Source organism: Rhinoraja longicauda, chromosome 1 (assembly GCF_053455715.1).
Source record: "Rhinoraja longicauda isolate Sanriku21f chromosome 1, sRhiLon1.1, whole genome shotgun sequence".
Classification (NCBI taxonomy): domain Eukaryota; kingdom Metazoa; phylum Chordata; class Chondrichthyes; order Rajiformes; family Arhynchobatidae; genus Rhinoraja; species Rhinoraja longicauda.
In genome coordinates, this window is record NC_135953.1 from 11,042,646 (window position 1) to 11,069,090 (window position 26,445).

General features: G+C 44.6%; 1 protein-coding gene across 1 annotated transcript in view; it reads left to right on the plus strand.

The window, feature by feature from the left end:
• Window positions 1-26,445, plus strand: part of suclg1 (succinate-CoA ligase GDP/ADP-forming subunit alph) — an 84,584-nt gene that overhangs the window by 8,615 nt on the left and 49,524 nt on the right. The window contains exon 3 of the mRNA XM_078408459.1: window positions 8,643-8,743. Within this exon, the coding sequence (XP_078264585.1) occupies window positions 8,643-8,743 (101 nt within the window). The remainder of the gene's footprint in view (window positions 1-8,642; window positions 8,744-26,445) is intronic.

Below are 26,445 nucleotides of genomic sequence, written 5' to 3' on the forward strand. Positions count from 1 at the left end.
TACGGATGCTGGAATCTTGAACAAAGCACAAAGTGCTGGAGGTTCTCAGCAGGTCGGGCAGCATCTGAGGAGGGCCAAAGGGCTGATGTTTTGGGTCGGAACCCTTCTTCAGTCTGATTTAATTTGGAATTAAAATAGAAGATGTTGGAGATACTCAGCAGGTCAGGCAGCCTTTGCAGGGAGAGAATTAAAGCTAATGTTTCAGGTTGATGGCTTTTTATCAGAATTGGAAACTGTGAAAATAAGCATGAATAGAGGAGTGTTGTAGAGAACAGAAGTATGCCGGTGATGGGGTGGTCACCAAGTGAATGTTTCGATTAGTTTGGAGATCAGCGTGGTAACAAGTTCTTTAGCCCACCAAGTCCGCACTGGCCAGAGATCCCCGCACACATACACACTACCCTATTGAGGACCATTTACAATTATACCAAGCCAATTAACCTACAAACCTGTACGTCTTTTGAGTGTGGGATGAAACCAGAGATCCTGTAGAAAACCCGCGCAGGTTACTGGGAGAAGATACAAAGTCCATACAGACAAGCACCCAGTCACGATCGAATCGGGTCTCTGGCGTTGCAAGGCAGCAACTCTACCGCTGCGCCACCGTGCCGACCTATGCTGGATACATAAATGCTGTTGGTAAATAGGGAGAGGCAAACTGGAGCTAAGAAGAGTTAAAAGCAATGCTGGAAATATGAGAGGTAAAAGACAGCAGTTGTTGGAAATGTGAAACGAGAGGGAGTGCTGGAGGTATTCAGCAGGTCAAGTAGCATCGGTGAAGAGAGAAAGAACTGACCAAGTTGGATGACCCTGGCCAGTTGTGACGTACATGAGAGGCCAGTTATCTGAACTTGTTGAATGTTCCTGCTTTGTGTCAGAAGTGGCCATTTCTGATGCAAGGTCATCCACCTGCAGCATGAATTCTGTTTTCCTCTCTATCTATGCTACCTGACCTATTGAATTCAATCAGTCTGACGAAGGGTCTCAACTTGAAAAGCAGCCTATCCATTTCCACAACAGATGCTGAGTTGAGTTTGCTCAAGATTCCAGCATCTCCAGTGCCTTGTTTCTCTGCTGGATTTCTTTCTCTAAAATTTTCCTCTTTTTTTCTGGTTTCCACAGCTGCAGTTCTTTCCTTTCTAAATAATTTAGAAATTCATTTTGTTTCAAGCCACATGAACTAACACTGTGCCATCTGAAACATTTTGGTCAGATTGCTCTCAGCTTCTGTGTATCAATCTATTTTTAGTTTAGTTTAGAGATACTGTGCGGAAACCGGCCCTTTGGCACATCGAGTTTGCACCGACCAGCGATCCCTGTGCACTGGCACTATCCTACACACCAGGGACAATTTTCAATTTTTGCTGATGCCAATTAACCTACAATCCTGTATGCCATTGGAGTGTGGGGGGAAACCAGAGCACCTAAAGAAAACCCACTCGGTCACGGGGAAAACGTACAATCTCTGTTTTCAAGAGAGAGTTAGATTTAGCTCTTCGGGCGAAGGGAATCAAGGGATATGGGGGAAAAAGCCAGAACGGGGTACCGATTTTGGATGATCAGCTATTTATTTTCTGCCACAGAAAGCAGTGGAGGCCAATTCACTGGATGAATTTAAAAGAGAGTGAGATAGACCTCTAGGGGCTAGCGGAATCAAGGGGTATGGGGAGAAGGCAGGCACGGGTTACTGATTGTGGATGATCAGCCATGATCACAATGAATGGTGATGCTGGCTTGAAGAGCCGAATGGTCTCCTCCTGCACCTATTTTCTATGTTTCTGTCTAGTTCTGGTCCATTTCTTCCCCTCTCGTTTTCTCTAGCGCTTTGCTTTTGCTTTCTGGACATATTCTTAATTTTATGTCTTTTCTTAAGTATAAAGAAATTAAGTAGGTGCTTTCTCCTCCAGAATTTGTAAAAGTTCCACACTCTTCCATTTAACCTTTGAAGCTTCTTTGTAACGTTGCCCAGTACTTTGACCTTTGACAGGTGGAATTGTTAACTTTTGATCAATCCCCGATCATCCATTAAAATATATTGCCTTGTGTGAAACGTCTGTTTCTGACTTGGTCTTTTGTGAGTTATGTACGAAATTGAAGCTTCTGACTCGTATAATGCCGTGCACCTTTGTTCCCACATGACAACATTTTCTCTGGAAATCATGATAAACGGTCCAAATATTTAGTTTAGTCTTAGTTTAGAAATACAGCATGGAAACAGCTCCTTCGGCTCACCGAGTCCGCACCGACTCGCGATCCCCCTTTATACTAGGCCTATGTTATCCCAGTTTTGTATCCTACACACTTGGTGCAAATTACAGAAGCCAATCAACCTTCAAACCTGCACGTCTTTGAAATGAATGAGGAAACGGTGCGGGCGGCACGGTGGCGCAGCGGTAGAGTTGCTGCTTTACAGCGAATGCAGCGCCGGAGACTCAGGTTCAATCCTGACTACGGACGCTGTACTGTAAGGAGTTTGTACGTTCTCCCCGTGACCTGCGTGAGTTTTCTCTGAGATCTTCGGTTTCCTCCCACACTCCAAAGATGTACAGGTATGTAGGTTAATTGACTGGGTAAATGTAAAAATTGTCCCTAGTGTGTGTAGGATAGTGTTAGTGTGCGGGGATCACTGGGCGGTGCGGACTTGGTGGGCCGAAAAGGCCTGTTTCCGCGCTGTATCTGAAATATGAAAATATGAAAAAAATATGAAACCAAAGCACCCAGAGGAAAGCATCCAGATTTAGAACGGAGATGAGGAAAAACGTTTTCAGTCAGAGAGTTGTGAATCTGTAGAATTCTCTGCCTCAGAAGGCAGTGGAGGCCAATTCTCTGAATGCATTCAAGAGAGAGCTAGATAGAGCTCTTAAGGATAGCAGAGTCAGGGGGTATGGGGAGAAGGCAGGAACGGGGTACTGATTGAGAATGATCAGCCATGATCACATTGAATGGTGGTGCTGGCTCGAAGGGCCGAATGGCCTCCTCCTGCACCTATTGTCTATTGAAACCCACGCTGTTTAGTTTAGTGTTTAGTTTAGTTTAGAGATACAGCACGGAAACAGGCCCTTTGACCCACCGAATCCGCACCGACCAGCGATCCCCGTGCACTAAAACTATCCTACACATTAGGGACAATTTAGAATCTTTATCGAAGCCAATTAATCTACAAGTCAGTGCGTCTTTGGAATGTGGGAGGAAACCGGAGCACCTGGGGAAAACCCACGCTGTCACAGGTAGAACGTACAAACTCCCTACAGACAGCGCCCGTAGCCAGGATGGGACCCAGATCTCTGACGTTGTAAGGCAGTAATTCCACTTCTGCACCACTATGCTGCCCGAATAATAATGTTGATAACGAAGCCATTTGTCTTTCCAGAATAAGAAAATAACTGCAGATGCTGGTACAAATCGATTTATTCACAAAATGCTGGAGTAACTCAGCAGGTCAGGCAGCATCTCGGGAGAGAAGGAATGGTAGACCCCCGAGATGCTGTCTGACCTGCTGAGTTACTCCAGCATTTTGTGAATAAATGTCTTTCCAGAATAATGTGAATATTTTCTGCACCAGCAATCAATTTGTTCTTTGATATTAATATATTTTTTTACAAATTCTGTTCTGACATTGATTTCTTGCTGGATCACTCATTTTGTGTGGATAATTTCCTTCCATCCGTTCTGATTTTCTCTTTGCTAATTTTAAATGAATGTTTTTTTTCCCCCTTTCCTCAATTTATTTTACTATTAGATAATCTCTGTACCACCTCCCACAAATTCAAATGTTGGCACTTTTCTACAGTGCCTTCAGCTACTTTGAATACATGTTGTCAAGTTGGAAAGGGTACGGAGAAGATTTACACGGCGTTGCCAGGAGTCGAGGGTCTGAGCTATAGGGAGAAGTTGAGCAGGCTAGGACTCTTATCGAGGCATATAAAATCATGAGAGGAATAGATCGGGTAGACGCAAAGTCTCTTGCCCACAGTAGAGGAATTGAGAACCAAAGGGCATAGGTTTAAGTTGGGGGGGAAGATTTAATCGGAACCTGAGTGGTAACTTCTTCACACAAATGGTGGTGGGTGTATGGAACAAGCTGTCAGAGGACGTAGTTGAGGCAGGGACTATCGCAACGTTTATGAAACATTTAAACAGGTACATGGATAGGACGGGTTTAGAGGGATATGGGGCAAACGCAGGCAGGTGGGACTGGTGTAGATGGGACGTTGGTCAGTGTGGGCAAGTTGGGCCGAAGGGCCTGTTTCCATGCTATATGTATGACATGTGGATAGATCTAGATTTTTTTGAGTTAGAGCTGCAGATTTATGTAGATGGAAGAAAGCATGTTTACTGTGATGTTTCCAATTATAACATTCTTGTCAATAGTTATGCTGCCCAAATGGCAAACTGCTGGAGGAACTCAGGTATGTGGATAGGAAAGTTTAGTGTAGTGATACAACATGGAAACAGGCCCTTTGTCCCACTGCGCTGACCAGCGATCATTGCACACTAATACTATCCTACATACACTAGGGACAATTTACAATTTTTTACTGAAGCCAATTAACTGACAAACCTGTACGTCTGTGGAGTGTGGGAAGAAACTAGAGCCCCCAGAGAAAGCCCACGCAGGTCACAGGGAGAGCGTACCAACTCCGTACAGACAGCACCATACTCAGGATCGAACCTGGGTCTCTGAATCTGTAAGGCAGCAACTCTACTACTGCGCCACCGTGCCAAAGTTTGGAGGGATATGGGCCAAACACAGGCATCTTAGTTGGCATGGGCAATTTGGGCCGAAGGGCCTAGTTTCCGTGCTGCATGGCTTTATTACTTTTAGGATTTTGATGAAACGATTGCCCAGTCTATGCTTGGTCTCTCCGATGCGAAGGAGATCTATAGGGAGCAGCGAATGCAGTAGATAGGTCTGGAAGAGGGGCACGCGAACCTCTGACACATCTGGCAGGACAGCTGTCGTTGCTGGTGAGAGGTGAGGTGGATATAGGTCAGACTATTATTTCTTACGGAAGAGCTGTCTGAGAAAATAAAGATCGAGTGTAGTTCATATATTACACACACACACACACACACACGCACACATGCATATGTGCGTGTGTGTATGCATATGTGAGTGTGTATGCATATGTTTGTGTGCATATGTGCGTGTGGATGCGCATGTGTGCGCACATGCACGTTTACGTGCGTGTGTATGCGTACAGGTGTGTATATGCGTATGTGGGTGTGTATATGCGTATGTGGGTGTGTATATGCATATGTGGGTGCGTATATGCATATGGGTGTGTATATGCGTGGGTGTGTATATGTATATGTGTATGGGTGTGTATATGCATGTGTGTGCGCGTATTTATGCATTTGTATATGCGTATGTGTATGCGTATATATGCGCGTGTGTATATGTGTGTGTCTGTATGTATATAATATACACACATATATATATATATATGAGTGTATATATATGCATATGTGTGTATGTATGTATGTATGGGCATTCAAAGCCTCGGAAAAAGTTATTCATGGAAATCTAATTAAAGCAAACATTGGCATCTAGCACTGGATTTTAAAAATAATAATATAATAAACAAGTTTGATTGTAGAGATATAATGTAAAACTGAGGAGATGTAGAATGGAGTGTTATCAGCTTCAGTGAATAAGCTCTTGTTAGTTTTGCTTTGTATAATTGACCTTTGTGCTATAACTAATTGTAGTTGCTTTGTTAAATTTGCAGCAATATATTTGGGAGCGGCCCCAGAGCAAGGATGCAGTTAATTATTTTCAAAAGAATTTAAATTGGTTACCAAACTGGCACATTAGAATTTATTAATGGCCCATTCATTATATTCTATAGGGGACAAAAGCATATTTAACCACAACACTGCACAAACGGAATTGGGTTAGCTAATCACCATTTATGGAAAGTCTGAAAATACTAGCATCTTTGCTGCTAAAATCTGAACAATGTGACTGTTCATTGCATAAGAGATTAAACAAATCCAAAGGGATTATGCACCGAGGTTTATAATCCTCCACTTTATAATCCTCGCCAGACTCTCATGACGTTGAGGCCAAGTTCTGCTCTAACAAGTTTGCTGAGTACACCACTGCAGTAGTCGTATCTCACGACAACTATTTTCCCTCTCACCATAAACCCGTGTTCTCTGGCTCTTGATATCCCAGCTCTGCTCATAAGGTCATAAGGAATAGGAGTCGAATTAGGCCATTCGGCCCATCAAGTCTACTCCGCCATTCAATCACAGCTAATCTATCTCTTCCTCCTAACCCCATTCTCCTGCCTTCTCCACATAACCTCTGACACCCGTACAAATGAAGAACCTATCTATCTCTGCTTTAAAAATATTCACTGAAGTCCTCCACAGCCTTCTGTGGCAAAGAATTCCACAGATTCACCACCCTCTGCCTAAAGACATTTCTCCTCATCTCCATCCTAAAAAAAATGTCCCTGGTCATTCTTTCTCCCTGCTGCTCTTAGGCAATTTTTTACATTTGCTCTTAGGCAATTTTTTTACATTAGGGACAATTTTTTACATTTGCCCAGCCAATTGACCTACATGCCTGTACGTCTTTGGAGTGTGGGAGGAAACCGAAGATCTCAGAGAAAACCCACGCAGGTCACGGGGAGAACGTACAAACTCCATACAGATGTGGAGAGGATGTTTCCACTCATGGGAGAGTCTAGGACCAGAGGTCACTGCCTCAGAATTAAAGGATGTTCCTTTAGGAAGGTGATGAGGAGAAATTTATTTAGTCCTAGGGTGATGAATTTGTGGAATTCTTTACCACAGAAGGCTGTGAAGGCCAAGTCAATGGATATTTTTGAGGAGAAAGTCTGAGAATGGGGTTAGGAGGGAGAGGTAGATCAGCCATGATTGATTGGCGGAGTAGACTTGATGGGCCGAATGGCCTAATTCTGTCCCTCTCATGACCTGGTGAACAAGGGATTCCGGTGATATGGGGATAAGGCAGGACAGCAGAGATCGGCAGAGGGTCAGCAACAATTGTTTTGGATGGAGGGGCAGGCTGGAGTGTCGTATGTCCATATTTTGCTCCTGTTATGTTGTTAAAAAATCATGTGATGTGCATATTTTGTGACAAATGGCATCCTGATTGTGTGCTACATACATTGTCACCCTCCTATTGCTCTCATATTGGGCTCAGTCTGAAGAAGGGTCTTGACCCAAAACATCACCCGTTCCTTCTCTTCAGAGGTGCTGCTGCCTGAGTTACTCCAGCATTTTGTGACTCTCATATTGAACCTCGTTCACGGTATGAAGTAACTCATGCAGTGTAGGAACCATTTGCGTTTGTGCTGACTTGACTGTTTTAGCATATTATATTATTTTGCATAGATACCTTGCTGTATTATTTTGGACACGTGGGGGCTGTAGTGACATGAATACATATATTTGTTTTGTGCTGAACTTTTTTTTTGTGCCTGTGTGCTGTGATGTCTGTTTCTTATTGTGTTTTTAGTACCTGCTCTAATGTATAGCACTTTGGGCAACATGGGTTGTTTTTAAATGTGCTTTATAAATTAAAAAATAAATAAATGTATATATATGGGCATAATGGACTGGGAGTGTTAAAGTTCGTTTCTTAAAACAGACAACAACATAAACAGTTAAAGGTAAACCAAGCAAAGCTTTAATTATCGTCAGACGGGAGTGGGGGGATCAGTGCTAAGGGTGTATGACCGTAGTCAGCACTCCCCCAACTTCCACTCAAAGATAAAGCATTTTCGCAGCATTTCTATACAGAATTTGCAGCAAGAATGTTTAACACAACATTTCCTTCAAATCAATCACATTGTATTAGAACAGAATATACTTGTCACCCTAAAGTCATAAATTATTTTACACAATAAGTCATTAGTCGAAGGTAAGGACCCTTATCATACCACAGAAGGCCCTGTTTTCTCACTCCCACAAATAGTCAACAGTTAACCACATCCTAATCTTAACGAGAGCATTGTCCATCGTCTTTCCCGGACATCTTTCCCAGGGATAACAGGATGTACCACTCTAGAGACTTTAAGAATTGCATAGTCTTATCCTGCCTGGTGCAATTTTGCAAACATCAGCTATTCAGGACCCAAAGTTCAGGCTCATCCTGTTCATTCATTCTACCATTTTATTGTTCCTGTGGTTTCCAGGGATTGTAAGTTTCAGCTACCAGACACATCCTTATGAGCAATTAGCAGTCCTTCACCTTCAACAATATAGAAGCCCCAAAAGCATAATGGCCAAGCATCCCATCATGCAAAGTTAATGGCCATTAACTCTTTCAGCAGGAGTCAGAACTAGGTAGTATATCTGGGGATGCGGAGACGGGAGGAGTCAAACACTGGGAGTTTGGTGAGTTACAGTTCTTACCAGACCTGCAACAGACCTGTGACGAGAGCTGAAAGCTTGGGGAGCTGCAGACCTGCAACAGACCTGTTTGTACTACTACTTCAATAAACGACTAATTAAACTGAAAATACGTTTGGAAAATCTCTCTGGTTTGCGTCAAGTTCACTCCCACGCCCTGTGAAGTAATGGCAATCGGTAAGGACTTTATTGGAAAAGACTGAAGTTTCCATTACATGCAGTATTAATTTTACCTTATTTGTTCGTTGCAGTGGAGCGCAGTGGAGTGAGACACTGCTACAACAGTTCAAGGCAAAACCTCTACATAGACAAGACAACAAAGGTCATATGTCAAGGTTTTACTGGAAAACAGGTGCGTCACGTTTGCTTTCTGTCTGAATTTGCTTTCTGTCTGACTACTGTCTGAGTATGGGTTAAATGCAATTTATTTCCATTTTGTAACTTAAATTGTTCACTTGGTCCGAGTTTATATTTTCCTTGAAATCTCGATGTAAGTGTTGAGATACAGTATAGTATACGAACAGTGGCGCCCTCCTGTGGGCTCGGTGCAAATCAGTTTACTTTTATTGAAGTGGAATTAAAATATCAACCTTCTGATTGTAAAGTGTGAATGCCAAGACTGCCTCATTTAATAGCATTGCAGCCGTAACAAGTTCTACTGGAAACTCAGAGAAATTCTTCACCATTTGGTGCAAAAACCCCCCACATTTCCAGAGGATACTCAAGCAGCATCTGTGGAGGCAATGGCATAGTTGGCGTTTCAGGTATTGGATCTTGACCTGAAACATCGCCTATCCCTCTGCCTCCACAGATACTGCTTAATCCTTTGTCTCACTAGTAGTTAAAAAAAAAATCCAGATTACAGCTTCTGCAGTCCCTTATGCCTCTGTTTTCATTTCCAGATGTAGTGCGAGAGGTGGGGGGGGTTGCATTTGATCCAGCTGTGGCGGAGGAAGGCACCTCTGTTCTGTTGGCTGTAGTTGGGGGAGATGGGTTTGGTGCTCTGGCTACAGGTGGGAGGTGGGGTGTGTTGCCATTCCATCTGCGGTATAGGAGGGGATCTGGGAGGTGTCATTCGCCAGACTGAATGGCACATCTTTTAAACTTTTCTCCAGCTGCAATCTAATGCTGATCCCAAATACATCTTCCAGTCTTCTCTCATTTTAGCAATGTGATGCGACTGACTGTCCATTCTACGGATCTGCGATTCACTCTGTTACCAGTACTTTAGTTTATTATTGTCACGTGTATTGAGGTACAGTGAAAAGCTTTTTGTCGCGCGCGAACCAGTCAGCGGAAAGACTAGTCATGATTACATTCAAGCCGTCCACAGTGTACAGATGCAGCTACAGGAGAAAAGGTGCAGCATTTTCCTGTTTCCATGTTGTATGTCACTGTCTCTGACTTGGGGGAAGATTTTAACAAACTCCCATTGGAGCCAACTGTATATTTATTGTTGTCACGCATACGGAGGTACAATGAAAAGCTTTTGTTTGCATGCCAGCCAGTCTTTGGAGACCATGAGAGGAAAAGTTAACGTATGATGAGCGTTTGACTGCACTGGGCCTGTACTCGCTGGAATTTAGACGGATGAGGGGGGGACCTCATTAAAACCCACCGAATAGTGAAGGGCCTGGATAGGGTGGATGTAGAGAGGCTGTTTCCACTAGTGGGAGAGTCCAGAACCATTGGGTATGGCCTCAGAATAAAAGGACTTGCCTTTGGAAAGATGAAGAGGAATTTCTTCAGTCAGAGGAATTCATTGTCACAGACAGCTGTGGAGACCAAGTCATAGGATATTTTTAAGACAGCGATTGACATATTCTTGATTAGGACGCATGTCAAGGGATATGGGGGGAGAAGGCAGGAGAATGGGGTTGAGAGTGAAAGATACAGTAAATCAGCCATGATTGAATGGCGGAACAGACCTGATGGGTCGAATGGCCTATTTCTGCTCCTCTGCTTCTCCTTTATGAACATGAAACCAGACTACCCGGAGGAAACCCACGTGGTCACAGAGAATGTGAAAACTCCACTTATACAGCACCTGAGCTTAGGATCCAACCAGGGTTTCTGGCGCTGTGAGGCAGCAGCACTTCCAGCTGCACCACATTAACTGTTTCTCTTTCTGACTAACCATGAGTTTTTCAGCATTTAAAATTATTTTTTAGTGTTCCCTCGTTGTTTTCAGGTTTGAGTTTGTTAAACTGAGAGAGATATATGCACAGGAACTTCATTGTTAATATTGAGCTGTCCCAGCATATGTTTGAGGAAGCGTTGTGCGTGTAATTTACTACATATATTGAACCTTTTTTGCTCGTGGTGTTTTTCTTTCTTTGTTCATCTTCAGGTGTTTTGTGGCTTCTCTGAAACAAGATTGCCAAATTATGTACCGCAACGCGCTGTCAGCCCATGTCTTGTGGAACTGTTGTGGAGATTGGGTCATTTATCACTGTGAACTTTTGTGGAATTGATGACAATAGGAACTTTTGTTTTAAAAATAGAAAAATAGAGTAAGATTAGCCTTCCATGTGGAACAATTTTTGTCCTAGTTTTTTTTTCTTCCCATTATTGCATCGATTCCCAGTGGCTGTGGGCATCCTAGAATAAAAACAAAAAATAGAGGAAGTACTCAACAGGTCAGGCAGCATCTGTGGGAAACTTAATGAAAACTGTAAATCAACGCATTGGTTAAAAATATCAAACTTACAGAGTTAAAAAAAAAATGGAAGTATTTTCCCCTAAAAAAAAAAAAAGTTATTTGTTTACTATTTCCCCTTGTTTATTGCAGCAATGTTTCTCTGTTGTAGTAGATGGCCTTGCTGTTGGGTTTATTGGATAGATTTCCCCAGCATTGCTTGAGGAGAATTGCAGCGATATATCTTGGCTGGACTTCATGAAGAATTTATTGTTGAAACACAGTTGGGGAAAACTCCAGCTTAAGAGAGGCTATCAGATTTGGACCATCTGTAGTTCTGGCACTAGGGAGAGTATGTGCTTGCAGTTCGGCATGCATCTGCCAAATTTCCCACCATATTCTGGTCTGTTTTTGGTTACAACTGAGTTGAAGGAACTGAGGGAATTTTTTGAGGTTACAAATAAACTGAATAGAAAGTTAAATTATAGATGTTTTCAAACAGAAAAAATATAGAAACATAGAAAATAGGTGCAGGAGTAGGCCATTGTAAAATCGTGGCCACAACCACTTAAAGCCTCGTTACAAAACTCAAGGGCTTTGACTGGATATTTTTGCCCCTCATTTGAGTCAAAAGTTGGGTAGAGCTTTGAATCACATCAGTGACTTAGACCAAATGCTGCCAGCCAATATTTCTAGCCTGTGATATGACTTCAATAGCAACATCCTGAAGAAGGGTGTAGGAATGAACTGCAGATGCTGGATTGAGACAACCAAGAAGCACATGACATAGATTTAAGGTGAGGGTGGGAAGGTAGATAGAGCTCTTAAAGATAGCGGAGTCAGGGTGTATGGGGAGAAGACAGGAACGGGGTACTGATTGTGAATGATCAGCCATGATCACATTGAATGGCGGTGCTGGCTCGAAGGGCCAAATGGCCTACTCCTGCACCTATTGTCTATTTAGCCCTTTGATCCAGCACCGCCATTCAATATGATCATGGCTGATCATCTAAAATCAGTACCCTGCTTTTTCCCCATAACCTTTGATTCCTTTAGCCCAAAGAGCTAAATCTAACTCTCTTGAAACCTAGCTAGCTAGTTAGCTAGCAAGGTAGAGCACAAAATAATCAGTGTAAAAATGGGTAGACACAAAGTGCTGGAGTAACTCAGCAGGTCAGGCAGCATCTCTGGAGAAAAAGGATGGGTAACATTTCATGTCGGAACTGTGTGAAGAAGAGTTGCGATCCGGAAGATCACCCATCCTTTTTCTCCAGAGATGCTGCCTGAACCGCTGAGTTACTCCAGCACTTTGTGTCTATCTTCGGTGTATACCAGCATCCGCAGTCACTTCCTACACACAGTGTAAAAATGGGTCTGTGCAAAGGTTAAAAAAATAATTGCCTTTAATGACGTACAGAGGGATTCGGGGGTCCAGATCCACAACTCATTGAAAAGGGCAACACATGTGCTAGAGTGGTAAAGAAGGCAGATGGCAAGGGTGCCTTCCTGGGTTAAGCCATTGAGTATCAGAGTCAGGAAGTCATGATGCAGCTTTGTGGGATTTTGGTTCGGCCACATCCTCACCTTCTCTATCATGGCCACCAAGCACGACATTCGGAGGCTGCAAATAATCGTTCGATTAGCCGAGAAAGTTGTTGGCTGCCGCCTTCCCCCCAAATTGACGAGCTGGACACTGCAAGGGCCAGGAAGCGAGCGGGCAAGATCATCTCTGACCCCTCTCACCCTGACTACCCAAAGGTATTTATTCACAAAATGCTGGAGTAACTCAGCAGGTCAGGCAGCATCTCTGGAGAGAAGGAATGGGTGACGTTTCGGGTCGAGTCTGAAGAAGGGTCTCGACCCGAAACGTCGCCCCCCAGAAAATATCTGCAGTTATTTTCTTATTTCTTATACACCCTGACTACCATCTCTTTGAAGTACTTCCCTCTGCGAGGCGACTCCGGACTGTCAAAGCCAGACATAAAAACAGCTTCTTCCCAGATGCAGTAGCTCGACTCAACAGCCAAATGTCTGTGACCTCTTTTTACTCTGGTAATTTATTTTCACATGTTTAAATTATAATGTTTTATTTTTTAATTGTCTGCTGTATATCGTGTTTATACCATGCATAGTGCAGTTGAGGGAACTGAGGGAATTTTTTGAGGGTACAAATAAACTGAATGGAAAGTTAAATTATAGATGTTTAGAAACATAGTAAAAATGTAGAAACATAAAAAAATAGGTGCAGGAGTAGGCCATTCGGCCCTTCGAGCTTTTACCATGTGCGAGCAAAGCACCAAGTCAAATTCCTTGTATGTATACATACTTGGCCAATAAATTTATTCTGACTTCTGACTGACTTCTGATTTGGGGTGTTGTGTGCAGTTCTGGTGGCTGCTGCATTACTGGAAAGTTATGGAGGCTTTGGGAAGGTATAGAGGAGGTTTACCAGAAAGATGCCTGGGTTGAGGGGCATTGGCAACAGGGAGAGGTTAGACAGATTGTTTTCCCTGGAGCGCTGGAGGTTGAGGGGGAGACCTGATAGAAATATATAAAATGATGAGAGGCATAGATAGGGCAGACGGCCTGAACCATTTGCCCAAGGCAGAAAAGTCAAAGACTAAATGGCACAGCTTTTAAGTGAGAGGGGCAAAGTTTAAAGGAAATGTGCGGGGCAAGTATTTTATTCAAAGGGTGCCTGGAACATGTTGCCAGGGGTGGTGGGTGGAGGTAGACACGCTAGTGGCATTTAAGGGGTGGTAGTGGAGGTAGACACGCTAGTGGCATTTAATGGACATGAATTTGGAGGGATATGGATTATGTGAAGACAGTTCAGAATTGGTCTTGGCATCATGTTCGGCATGGACTCTGTGGGCTGAATGGCCTGTTCCCGTGCTGTACGCTCCATGTTCTCTCATGTTTGGCACAGACATTGTGGGCCAAGTGCCTGTTCCTGTGCTGAACCCTTCTATGTTCTAATTAGTCGGACAGAGAGCAGCTGAGGTTACTGACATTTCTGCCAACGGATATAGTTTCTTGTACTTTTTTTGAAGCTCTTCAATTCTATTAAATTCAAATTCCTTCCTACTCTTAATCTTCTCTGCTTTAATGAGCACAGTTCTTTGTCATTGCTTTTCCTCCCTGAGCTCGAATCCCTGCTAAGCCTTTTGCCTTGTTATCACTTCCTTGGGTTTAGCTGTTCTGCTCCAGATGCTGACACATTTATGGATCGAGCAGAAAATCGTTTTCTTTGTCGGTTGTTGGGAAAATAAAGGGTGTGTGAATGATGAGGAAATTGCAGTTTGTATGGAGCTGCTTGAGCGCATTATCTATCCAATAACAATCTTATCTTTACGAGTATTAAAAGATTATCCAGATTTGTGCACCTCGAGCATTTGCATCCCTTTCATTTTTCTCGGAGTCGCCTGTACACGCTGGCTTCATCTTTGTAAACTAGGAACTGTTAAATGGTATTATATCTCCATCTTCAGATCAGATTGTCGTGTGCACAAGAGTGCAATGAAATTCTTTTTTCATATGATGATCACAGTGTAAACAGTACGGGGCGGCACAGTGGCAAGGCGGTAGAATTGCTGCCTTGCAGCGCCAGAGATTTTTTTTTTTAGATTTAGATTTTAGATTTCGATTTTAGATTTAGAGATACAGCGCAGAAACAGGCCCTTCGGCCCACCGGGTCTGCGCTGCCCAGCGATCCCCGCACACTAACACTATCCTACACCCACTAGGGACAATTTTTACATTTGCCGAGCCAATTAACCTACATACCTGTACGTCGTTGGAGTGTGGGAGGAAACCGAAGATCTCGGAGAAAACCCACGCAGGTCACGGGGAGAACGTACAAACTCCGTACAGACGGCGCCCGTAGGTTCGATCTACAGGTTCGATCCGTAGTCAGGATCGAACCTGAGTCTCCGGCGCTGCATTCACTGTAAGGCAGCAACTCTACTGCTGCGCCACCGTGCTGCCAATCTGGTTTGATCCTGACTGCGGGTGCTGCCTGAACGGGGTTTGTACGTTCTCCCTGCGATCGCGTAGGCTTCCTCCGAGTGCTCTGCTTTCCTCCGACATTCCAAAGGCGTGCAGGTTTGAAGCTAAATTGGCCTCTGTAAATTGTCCCTGGTGTGTAGGATAAAACTGGTGTACGGTTGATCGTTGGTCGGTGAGGACTCAGTGGGCCAAAAGGCCTGTTTCCACGCTCTATCTCTAAACTGAACTAAAGAGTGCATGGTAATGATCGACACAGAAATAAATACAACACAAATGCAACAAATCAGAATGGTGCAAAGATTGAAGAGCAGTCTGAGTAGTGTGTAAAAAAAAAACCTAAAGTGCAATAACAATAACCAAATGAAGTAGAGTTAAGTGTATGTGGCAGCACTACCGGGAAGGTAGTGTGAAAGAGGTGATTGTTTCAGGAGTCTCATGGCAGTGGGGAAGAAGCTGTTCTTAAATCTGGCATCTGGGCTTTCAACCTCCTGCATCTCCTTGCAGATGGTAAAAGAGAGAAGGGAGTGGCAAGGTGGCGGACATCCTTGATTATATTTCCTGCGCTGCTGATGTAATGCACTGAAGATGGACTGCATGGAAGGAGGTGATGAGCCTAGAAACATAGAAACATAGAAAATAGGTGCAGGAGTAGGCCATTCGGCCCTTCGAGCCTGCACCGCCATTCAATATGATCATGGCTGATCATCCAACTCAGTATCCCGTACCTGCCTTCTCTCCATACCCCCTGATCCCTTTAGCCACAAGGGCCACATCTAACTCCCTCTTAAATATAGCCAATGAAAGGGCCTCAACTACCTTCTGTGGCAGAGAATTCCACAGATTCACCACTCTCTGTGTGAAAAAAAACGTTCTCATCTCGGTCCTAAAAGACTCCCCCCTTATCCTTAAACTGTGACCCCTTGTTCTGGACTTCCCCAACATCGGGAACAATCTTCCTGCATCTAGCCTGTCCAGCCCCTTAAGAATTTTGTAAGTTTCTATAAGATCCCCCCTCAATCTTCTAAATTCCAGCGAGTACAAGCCGAGTCTATCCAGTCTTTCTTCATATGAAAGTCCTGCCATCCCAGGAATCAATCTGGTGAACCTTCTCTGTACTCCCTCTATGGCAAGAATGTATTTCCTCAGATTAGGAGACAAAAACTGTACGCAATACTCCAGGTGTGGTCTCATCAATGCCCTGTACAACTGCAGCAGAACCTCCCTGCTCCTATACTCGAATCCCCTCGCTATGATTGCCAAATCGATGGAGCCTGTGATGGACTGGGCTGTGTTCACCACTCTTTGCAGGTTAAGGTGTTCATGAGCAGAGAAGTGCTGCACCAGGCTGAGATGTCTCTGCCAAAGTACCTTCGAAAGTACATTTGCAGAAGATCAAGAGAATCCTGAAGAAGGGTCTCGACCCAAAACGTCACCCATTCCTTCTCTCCAGAGATGCTGCCTGTCCTGCTGAGTTACTCCTGCTTTTTGTGTCTATCAAGAGAATCCTTGTGGACATGCCAAATCTCAGACGCCCAAGAAACTAAATGTGCTGGAGTAAATCAGTGCATCAGGCAACATTCCAGTCTGAAGAAGGGTCCCAACCCAAAATGTCATCTGTTCATGTTCTCCAGAGAGGCTGCCTGACTGCTGAGTTACACCAGCATTTTGTGCCTTTCCTTGGTAAACCGGCATCTGCTGTTCCTTGTTTCTATATTCTAAAGTAAATATGTTGACGTGCTGTCTTGAAAACCACATCAGTGTGAAAGAACCAGGTTAGTTTGCTGGTGAGAGCTGCCAGAGAACAGTGCTGAACTACTATCTACCTCTTTGGTGACCCTTGGACTATCCTTGATCAGACTTTGCTGGCTTTACCTTGCACTAAACATTATTCCTTGTCTTGTAAATGGATCGATTGTAATCATGTGTTGTCTTTCTGCTGACTAGATAGCATGCAACAAAAGCTTTTCACTGTTCCTTGTTTTTCGTAACAATAAACTAAATTGAGACTGATATGGATGTCGAGGAACCCGAAGGTGAGGACCATCACTTCAAGAGTTTCATAATGAGGGCTGGGTTGTGTTCACCCCGCCACCACCACTCCACACCTTTTTTGGTCATAGAGTCATACAGCATGGAAACAGCCCCTTCGGCCCAACTTTCCCACACCGACCAACTATACTAGTCCCACATGCCTGCGTTTGGCCCATATCCCTCTGAACCTGACCTATCCATGTAGTTGTCTAATTGTTTCTTAAACGCTGTGATAGCACCTACCTCAACTACCTCTTCCGGCAGCTTGTTCCACACACCTACTATCCTTTGTGTAAAAAAAAAAAAGTTACCCCTCAGGTTCCTATTAAATCTTTCCCTCCTCACCATAAATGGATCTCTAAATGTATTCAAGAGAGAGCTAGATAGTGCTCTTAAGGATAGAGGAGTCAGGGGATATGGGGAGAAGGCAGGAACGGGGTACTGATTGAGAATGATCAGCCATGATCACATTGAATGGTGGTGCTGGCTCGAAGGGCCGAATGGCCTACTCCTGCACCTATTGTCTATTGTCTATAAATCTATGTTCTCTGGTTCTCGATTTCCCCTATTGTGGGAAAGAGACTCTGTGTGTTTACCCGATCTATTCCTCTCATGATTTTGGTCACAGCAGGCTCTTTCATCTTGTTGACCTTGAAAGGATATATAATTGTTTAGTTCAGAAAGACAAATCCATGTTCTTGGTGTTGCGAGGCAGCATCTCAACCAATAGTGCCACTGTGCTGCATTATAACACTAGGTTCTTGAGCTCGTCCACATTTGGTGTTATATTCCCCAAAACTTGTGACTCTTTTTATAAGGTAGATAATTGATTCCCTCTGTGACTAGCTTTGCTAATATCTTCATTAATTACACTTTTTGTTGTTGTCTATGCTTCATCAGGTGAAGAAATTGGATTAAAAATCTTCATAAAATTGCAAAAAAGTATATTTACATCAAAGTCTAAAACATTTGATAAAATGCAAGTCAAGAAACTGCACATGCAAGAAATCTGAAACAGCTTGTCCTGTTGAGTGTTTTCAATGCTTTCTGCTCTATTTTAATAAAATGCAAATCTATTTAGTTTGGGCTCCAGAGCGTTAAATCCATCAAATGGTAAATTGTTCTGTGCTCTGCTTAAATACAGCCTGTGCACAGATTTTCTTTTAGCTATTTATTTAGTTTCCTTGGACTTAAAAAAATACTTGATTTGGGGACACAGTTTAACAGTGAGTTTGTGTATAATAATAATAATAATCCATTTATTTTATATAGCGCCTTATCACATGCTCAAAGCGCTTTACAAAAACAATTAACATAGAAACAAACAGACAAACTATCCTGGCGGAAAAGCGGCGAATACTCAACGCCAGCGTCCTCTCACGTCAGGGTCCGGCAGTAGACATTAAAAAGCACAAGACACACAGATATAATTTTTTACACAAAACAGCCATCACAGTGATTGCTCTAGGCATACCCTCACTGTGATGGAAGGCAAAGTCTTATCTAACTGAAGCATTAACTTCCAAGAGGTTTATTCTTTGATTTAATTTTTTAATTTGTGCTTCCTGCACTGTATTCTGTGTTCATTGTTGTCTAGTTAATGGGCTATTTTTTATTATGTGATTGAGCAATAGTGGAGCACATCAAAATTAATTTAATTCTATTAATTCTCTTTAATTTCAGGTTCTGTTGAAATGTCACTTTGCATCCCAATTATCCTTTTGCTCCCACTGAGATGATGTGCTCAGTGGAGGCTCTTGCATAGATGTGAGAAATGGCAGCTCCATTGGAGATGTAGACGGATAAATCAAAGTAACTTGAAGTTGTGGAAGTTAATATTGAGCCCAGAAGGCTACCAAGTCCCTTCGTAAAGGGCGAAGCACTGTTCCTCAAGCTTATTGTAACAGTGCTGTTTTGAATTCTACAACTTCAGTTAATGATTTCTCATTGCTTTAGTTTGGTTTAGTTTAGGGATATATTGTGGATACAGGTCGTTCAGCCCACCAAGTCCACACCGACTAGTGATCACCCTTGTGCTATAAGAAGATAACTGCAGATGCTGGTACAAATCGAAGGTATTTATTCACAAAATGCTGGAGTAACTCAGCAGGTCAGGCAGCATCTCGGGAGAGAAGGAATGGGTGACGTTTCGGGTCGAGACCCTTCTGAAGAAGGATCTCGACCCGAAACGTCACCCATTCCTTCTCTCCCGAGATGCTGCCTGACCTGCTGAGTTACTCCAGCATTTTGTGAATAATCACCCTTGTTCTATCCTATACACATAGGGATGATTTTTCAGAAGCCAATTAACTTACAAGCCTGCACGTTTCTTGGAATGTGCAAGGAAACCAGAGCACCCGGAGAAAATCCATGTACAAGAATGGATGTATGTACATCCAGAAAGAATGTACAAACTCTGCCCACACAGCACACGAGGTCAGGATCGAACCCGGGTCTCCGGCGCCGTGAGGCAGCAACTCTACCGCTGCGCCACTGTGCTCCATTGTCAGGTTATGCAGGTTTCTTCACGAACCTGACACTTGCAGGAAAGTAGCTGTTCCTGAACCAGGTGGTGTGGGACTTCGGGCTTCTGTACCTCCTGCCCAACGGAAGCAGTGAGGAGAGGGCAGGGCCAGGAACATGGAATGGCAATTGTCACTTTCCAGATACTTAATTCACAAACCACTCTTTGAATATTGTCACTGTCTTGCTTCATTGTCTGATGAAATGTGAATGCATCCAAGTGAAATGTTGATAACCCTGCTTATCGTGGGAATAATAAAGCCAAGTAGATGGTGGTGACTGAGTAATTCATCTGAGTCGAGCGTGGTGACCACACGTCACTGGGATTGGATCTATGCACAAATTACAATTTACAGTCCCCCACTTAAGAGGGGGCACAGTGGCGCAGCGGTAGAGTTACTGCCTTGAGGCGCCAGAGACCCGAGTTCGATCCTGTTCTGTCTGTACGGAGTTTGTATGTTCTCTCCGTGACCACGTGGGTTTACTCCAGGTACTCCGGTTTCCTCCCACACTCCAAAGACGTACAGATTTGTAGGTTAATTGACTTTGTTAAAATTGTAAGTTGTCCTTGGTGTGTTGGGTAGCGCTGGTGTACAGGGTTCACTGGTGGGGTCCCCAGTGGGCCAAAGGATCTGTTTCCGTGCTGTATCTCTACACTAAACTTAAATCTTTAATCGAAACCACGCCTCTTTTACAAGGTAAAGTTGCAATGTCTGCCTTTTTTTGTTCAATGGTTTCTGTTTCTGAGTAAAACTCTGCACTGGACCACTTGGACAATCAGAACAGGTACGTAAGGTTGTTGTTGCTCAAAGACGATCGACACAAAAAGCTGGAGTAACAGCGGGTCAGGCAGCATCTCTTGAGAAAAGAGATGCTCCAGATAGTCTCTGGAGATGCTGCCTGATTTTCTCCAGAGACGCTGCCTGACCCACTGAGGTACTCCAGATTTTTGTGTCTATCTTCGGTTTAGACAATAGACAATAGGTGCAGGAGGAGGCCATTCGGCCCTTCGAGCCAGCACCGCCATTCAATGTGATCATGGCTGATCATTCTCAATCAGTACCCCGTTCCTGCCTTCTCCCCATACCCCCTGACTCCGCTATCCTTTAGAGCTGTATCTAGCTCTCTCTTGAATGCATTCAGAGAATTGGTCTCCACTGCCTTCTGAGGCAGAGAATTCCACAGATTCACAACTCTCTGACTGAAAAGGTTTTTCCTCATCTCCGTTCTAAATGGCCTGCCTCATATTCTTAAACTGTGGCCCCTGGTTCTGGACTCCCCCAACATTGGGAACATGTTTCCTGCCTCTAACTTGTCCAACCCCTTAATAATCTTATATGTTTCGATAAGATCCCCTCTCATCCTTCTAAATTCCAGTGTATACAAGCCTAGTCGCTCCAGTCTTTCAACATATGATAGTCCCGCCATTCCTGGAATTAACCTAGTAATTAACCTGGTTTAAACCAGTCTCTGCAGCTATCTGCAGCTCCTTCCGACACATGTTGTTCATCGACTACAGCTCGGCGTTAAACACCATCAGTCTCTCCAAACTCATGGAACCGGGACTCTGCTCATCCACGTGCACCTGGATCCTCGACTTCCTCGTTGACAGACCGCAACCAGTATGAATTGGCAACAACACTTCCTCCTCGATAACCATCAACGCAGGGGCACTTGAGGGATGTGTGTTCAGTCCACTGCACTACCCCCTTCTTTCCACATGACCATGTTGCCGGACACGGTTCCAACTCCATCTTTAAATTTGCTGACAATCCCAACGTTGTTGGGTGAATTACAAGTAATGAAGAGTTAGGATATTGGAGGGACATCAATAATTCTACTGAATGGTGCCAGAACACCAACCTTCCTCAACGTCAGCAAGAACAAGGAGCTGATTGTTGACTTTAGAAGTTGACTTTGACCCTGTCTTCGTCGACGGGTTGGTGGTGGAGAGATTCAACAATTTCAAGTATTTTGGCGTTCTTATGGCAGCCTCGCCAACTGTCTGTCTTTTTCATTATTTTTAGTGTGTTTTAAAAAGTTTGTGTTAATGTTCTCTGGTTTGTTTTACGTGGGGAGTGGGGGTCGGGGGGAAACTTTTTTTCAATCTCTTCCCTTGCTGGAGATGCGATTGTTTTCTGGATCGTATCTCCGGTCGCTCTGCGGCCTAACATGGAGCTGGCGGCCTTGCTCGAGACTGACTTTGAGCCCCACCGCGGGCCCATGGACTTACTATCGGAGCCTGCGATCCCTTGCCTGGGATCAACACTCCAACCGTGGCCTGCGGATTTCAACATCGAGCAGCTCGCAGTCTCGGGTAGAGACGAATGCCGGGAAGCTCCAAAGTCGCAGGCGGTTCGACCAGCCCCGACCTGGGGTCTGATCGCCCCGCACGGGGAGCTGAGATTCCCCCCCGATGCAGGAGCTTGATCGCCCTGACGCGGAGGGCCAGACTGCCGGCTACAGGAGCCAAGATCGCCCCGTCAATGGAAGGTTCGAGTGCCCCGACCGCGGGAGAACAAAGAAGGGAAGAGATTGAACTTTCGTTTGCCTTCCATCACAGTGAGGAATGTGGAGGAGTCACTGTGGTGGATGTTTATGTTTAAATATATTTTGTGTATCTTGCTGCTTTTTATTGGTATGACTGTATGACAAATCAAATTCGTCGTATGCTGCAAAATATACTTGGCTAATAAGGCATAAAGTATGATTATGATATCTCTGAGGTTCTGTCATGCACAGAACATTGATGCAATCATAAAGAAAGCCCATCGACACCTCTACTTCTTAAGAAGATTGAGGTGATAACAGTTGCCGATGCATACGCTCTTGAACCTCTACAGGTGCACAGTAGAGAGCGTATTGACTGGTTGCATCACAGCCTGGTTCGGCAGCGCGAACACCCAGGAAGGAAGGAATTTCTACAAAAGTGGTGAACGCTGCTAAAAAATGATGAACATGAGCGGCCGAGTGGCGCAACAGTAGAGTTGCTGCCTTACAGCGCCAGACACCCGGGTTTAATCCTGACTATGGATGCTTCCTCTACAGAGCTTTACGTTCTCCCCGTGACCTGCGTGTGTTTTATCCAGGAGCTCCGGTTTCCTCCCACACTCCAAAGATGTACATGTTTGTAGGCTCATAAGCGAGTTCGGTATCTCGATAAATGCAAGGAATCATGGGATTTGTCAAAGGTCATTCGGGATTTAAAAAAAGTGAACGCAGCGCTGTATAAACTGTGTATATATTGTTAACTATTCTACCAAGGAATTAATCTAGACTTCTGTCAACTCTTGTTCTGCTCTTCACACACCACTTACACAGTCCCAGTTCTAGTTCAGTTCATTAATCTGCAATTATGAGATATTCAAAAAGTTAAAGGATTTTTCTTATTTTCATTTAATCCTTAATGTGTTTGCTACTGGAATAAGAAAATATTACTTGTGTTTGAAACATTTTCTTATCTTTATTCATAATTTATGTGTAAAAATATATGTAGTCTGAGGCAGGCAGTGACTGCATCAGTGTGATGTGGGCTGATGCTTTATCGACAGGCGGTGTGAATGGACCGTTAATGCAAAGATTCATCTCCAAGGAAAACTGAGTACAGGGTTGGCCCTGTGAAGGAGCTGCCAATCCGATATGAGACATTTAACTGCTGTAATGTCCTCTGTAAGACCCTATTGTGGCTAGCACAATGAATATACGCCCTACATCATGTAAGAAGATTTTATTACTGATCCTTCACCAGGAATCTTCTAGAAGGTCCTCTGACCTCAGTCACAAGGCACAAGCCCATTGGCCCGCTTCTACTCTTGGCCTCAAGGGGGCACTGGCATTTATATTACATATACATCACATCTCCCCCTTTACTTTACTTACATCAAATCTCCCCCTTTACTTTACTTACATCACATCTCCCCCTTCAAAATGCCTGCCCTTTAGTATTGGATAGATTGAGTGGAGGGTCTGTGCTGTTCCAAGTTAAGGTGCGTTTCCCCCAGCCATCTTGCCCAGTGCATGTTGACCAGCACAGCTCGCCAGCCCTTGTTGGCAGAGGCTCTTTGTGCAGGTGTAACCCGAAGCCCAAAGGTTCTGCGTTGGGATCGGGCATGCAGCGAGCTAGCGAGAGGGCCGTCAGATCAGATTAGCCCACGTTGCCGAGTGGCTGAAGGGTGGATTTTAATGGGTCGTTATTAAACTTCCGTCTGTGCGGCATCGCCAGCTCTCTCCCTCCCAGATCCCCCACCCCAACCGTCGACAAAGCCTGACTGAGAAAGTGCTCCCACTCATATTACGGGTTGGCCCCGCGTTTGCCCGCTCGCTGGGCCGGGCGGCACCTCCTTCACAGAGAGCGAGAACAGGTCCCGTCAGCTGGGAGCTGCGACCCACTCCTGAGTGAAGCCTCTAGTTTGGCTGCGGTTCAAATGGCTGCAAATTCTCCATAATTATCACCGCCCGGTCACCCGGACCCGGCTCCCGACTGTGTGCCCTGACAGACTGGAACCGACCGCCCCTGCAGGACCTATACATCAGGAGGTGCAGATCAAGAGCAAGCAAGATTATGGGGGACCCCTACCACCCCAGCAACGGACTGTTCCAGCTGCTATGGTCAGGCAAACGCCTCCGCTGTCACGCTGTGAAAACAGAGAGGATGAGACGGAGTTTCTTCCCACAGGCCATCAGGACTGTTAACTCTTATATCTCCAGGGACAAAAAATATATTCTGTATTAAAAAATTTATGCTGTAATTGTGATTTTTTTTCACAATCCGCAGGCATTGCCACTTTCATTTCACTGCACATCTTGTATGTGTATGTGACAAATAAACTTGACTTGACTTGAGGTTAAAGCGACAGCATCTTTATTTAAGCCAACCCACCTCGAAAGTGTAACCAGCCTGTTCGAATCCACTCTGAATTTTCCAACCTACCCCCCCCCCCCCCCACACAGCACATTCTCCTTGTTTCCTTCAATCCAGGAAGGTTGTTTAGATAGGAATGTAAGGACTGTCTCAAATTAGTTGACCACACAACTTGTAATCTGTGTAAATCAATATCGAATTTGAATGACTGTGACTCACGCTAATGCCAGGGATTTGATCATCGACAGGTTCATTCCAGGCATTCTTGCGTTTTCAAGGCTGGTGCTGCATTGAGTCAATAATTTATATAGATACAGTTGTTGATTTCTGCAGCCCGCAGTACCCTGTGGCCCACTGCAGACATATTTAACGGCTACATTTATTTATAAATCTCATTGAAATGAATACGCAGGTCCGTATACACACAGTAGCTCAGCTGTTGAGAATGTTTATCCCGAATGACCCATGACCTGGGGATGTGCAGTTGTAATACCAAACTCGCTTATTGGCTTGGTAAAATTGTCCTTCGTTGTGTGTCGGGTAGTGTGCGGGGATCAGTGGTCGGCGCTGACTTGGTGGGGTGGCTCCTTCCCAACAACCAAGGATCCAAGGAGAGATAGCTGAATGGCTAGCAAATTGGCTTCATGGAAGGAAGCAGTGGGTGATGGTGGAAGGTTGCCTGTCGGACTGGAGGCCTGTGACTAGTGGTGTGCCTCAGGGTTCGGTGCTGGGCCCGTTACTGTTTGTCATCTACATCAATGATTTGGATGAGAACAGACATATGCGATGGGAGCCTCGGCGGCGGCCTTGACGGCGGTGGGACCTTGACGGCGGAAGGGCCTTGGCGGCGGTGGGGCCTTGACGGCGGTGGGGCCTTGGCGGCGGTGGGGCCTTGGCGGCGGTGGGGCCTTGGCGGCGGTGGGGCCTTGGCGGCGGTGGGGCCTTGGCGGCGGTGGGGCCTTGGCGGCGGTGGGGCCTTGGCGGGAGAACTAGGCGGGGGGGGGGGGCACTCTAGTTTTAGAATCCTCTGCCCAGGGGATAAGTCTGCGTTTGTTTGTTTGTTCATTTGTTCCGGTGAAGGCGCTGTGCCCACGGCAGGCAGCCAACATTGTCTTTTTGTTTTTGTTTTTACTTTTAATTTCAAGTTTTCGTGTACCTTGTGTGTTGTGACTGTTGGCAGACCAGTTTCCCTCCGGGAATGAATAAAGTTGTATCGTATCGTACAGGGCAAGATTAGCAAGTTTGCTGATGATATAAAAGTGGGTGGTTTTGCAGATAGTGAAGATGGATGTGAAAGATTGCAGAAGGATCTGGATCGATTGGCCAGGTGGACTGGGGAATGGTTGATGGAATTTAAGTGTGAGGTGAAGTGTGAGGTGTTGCATTTTGGGACGTCTAACATGGGCAGGATCTACGCACTGAATGGTAGGCCTCTGTGGAGTGGTGTAGAGCAGAGGGATCTAGGAGTGCAGGTGCATGGTTCCTTGAAGGTCGAGTCGCAGGTAGATAAGGTGGTCAAAAAGGCTTTTGGCACATTGGCCTTTATCAGTCAGAGGATTGAGTATAGAAGTTGGGAGGTCATGTTGCAGTTGTATAAGACGTTGGTGCATTTAGAATATTGTGTTCAGTTCTGGGCACCATGTTATAGGAAAGATATTGTCAAGCTTCAAAGGGTTCAGAGAAGATTTACGAGGATGTTGCTAGGACTAGAGGGTGTGAACTATAGGGAGAGGTCGAGTAAGCTACGTCTCTATTCCTTGGAGTGTAGGAGGATGAGGGGGGATCTTATAGAGGTGTATAAAATCATGAGAGGAATAGATCGGGTAGATGCACAGAGTTTCTTGTCCAGAGTAGGGGAATCGAGGACCAGAGGACATAGGTTCAAGGTGAAGGGAAAAAGATTTAATAGGAATCTGAGGGGTAACTTTTTCACACAAAGGGTGTGGGTGTATGGAACAAACTGCTAGAGGAGGTAGTTGAGGCTGGGACTATC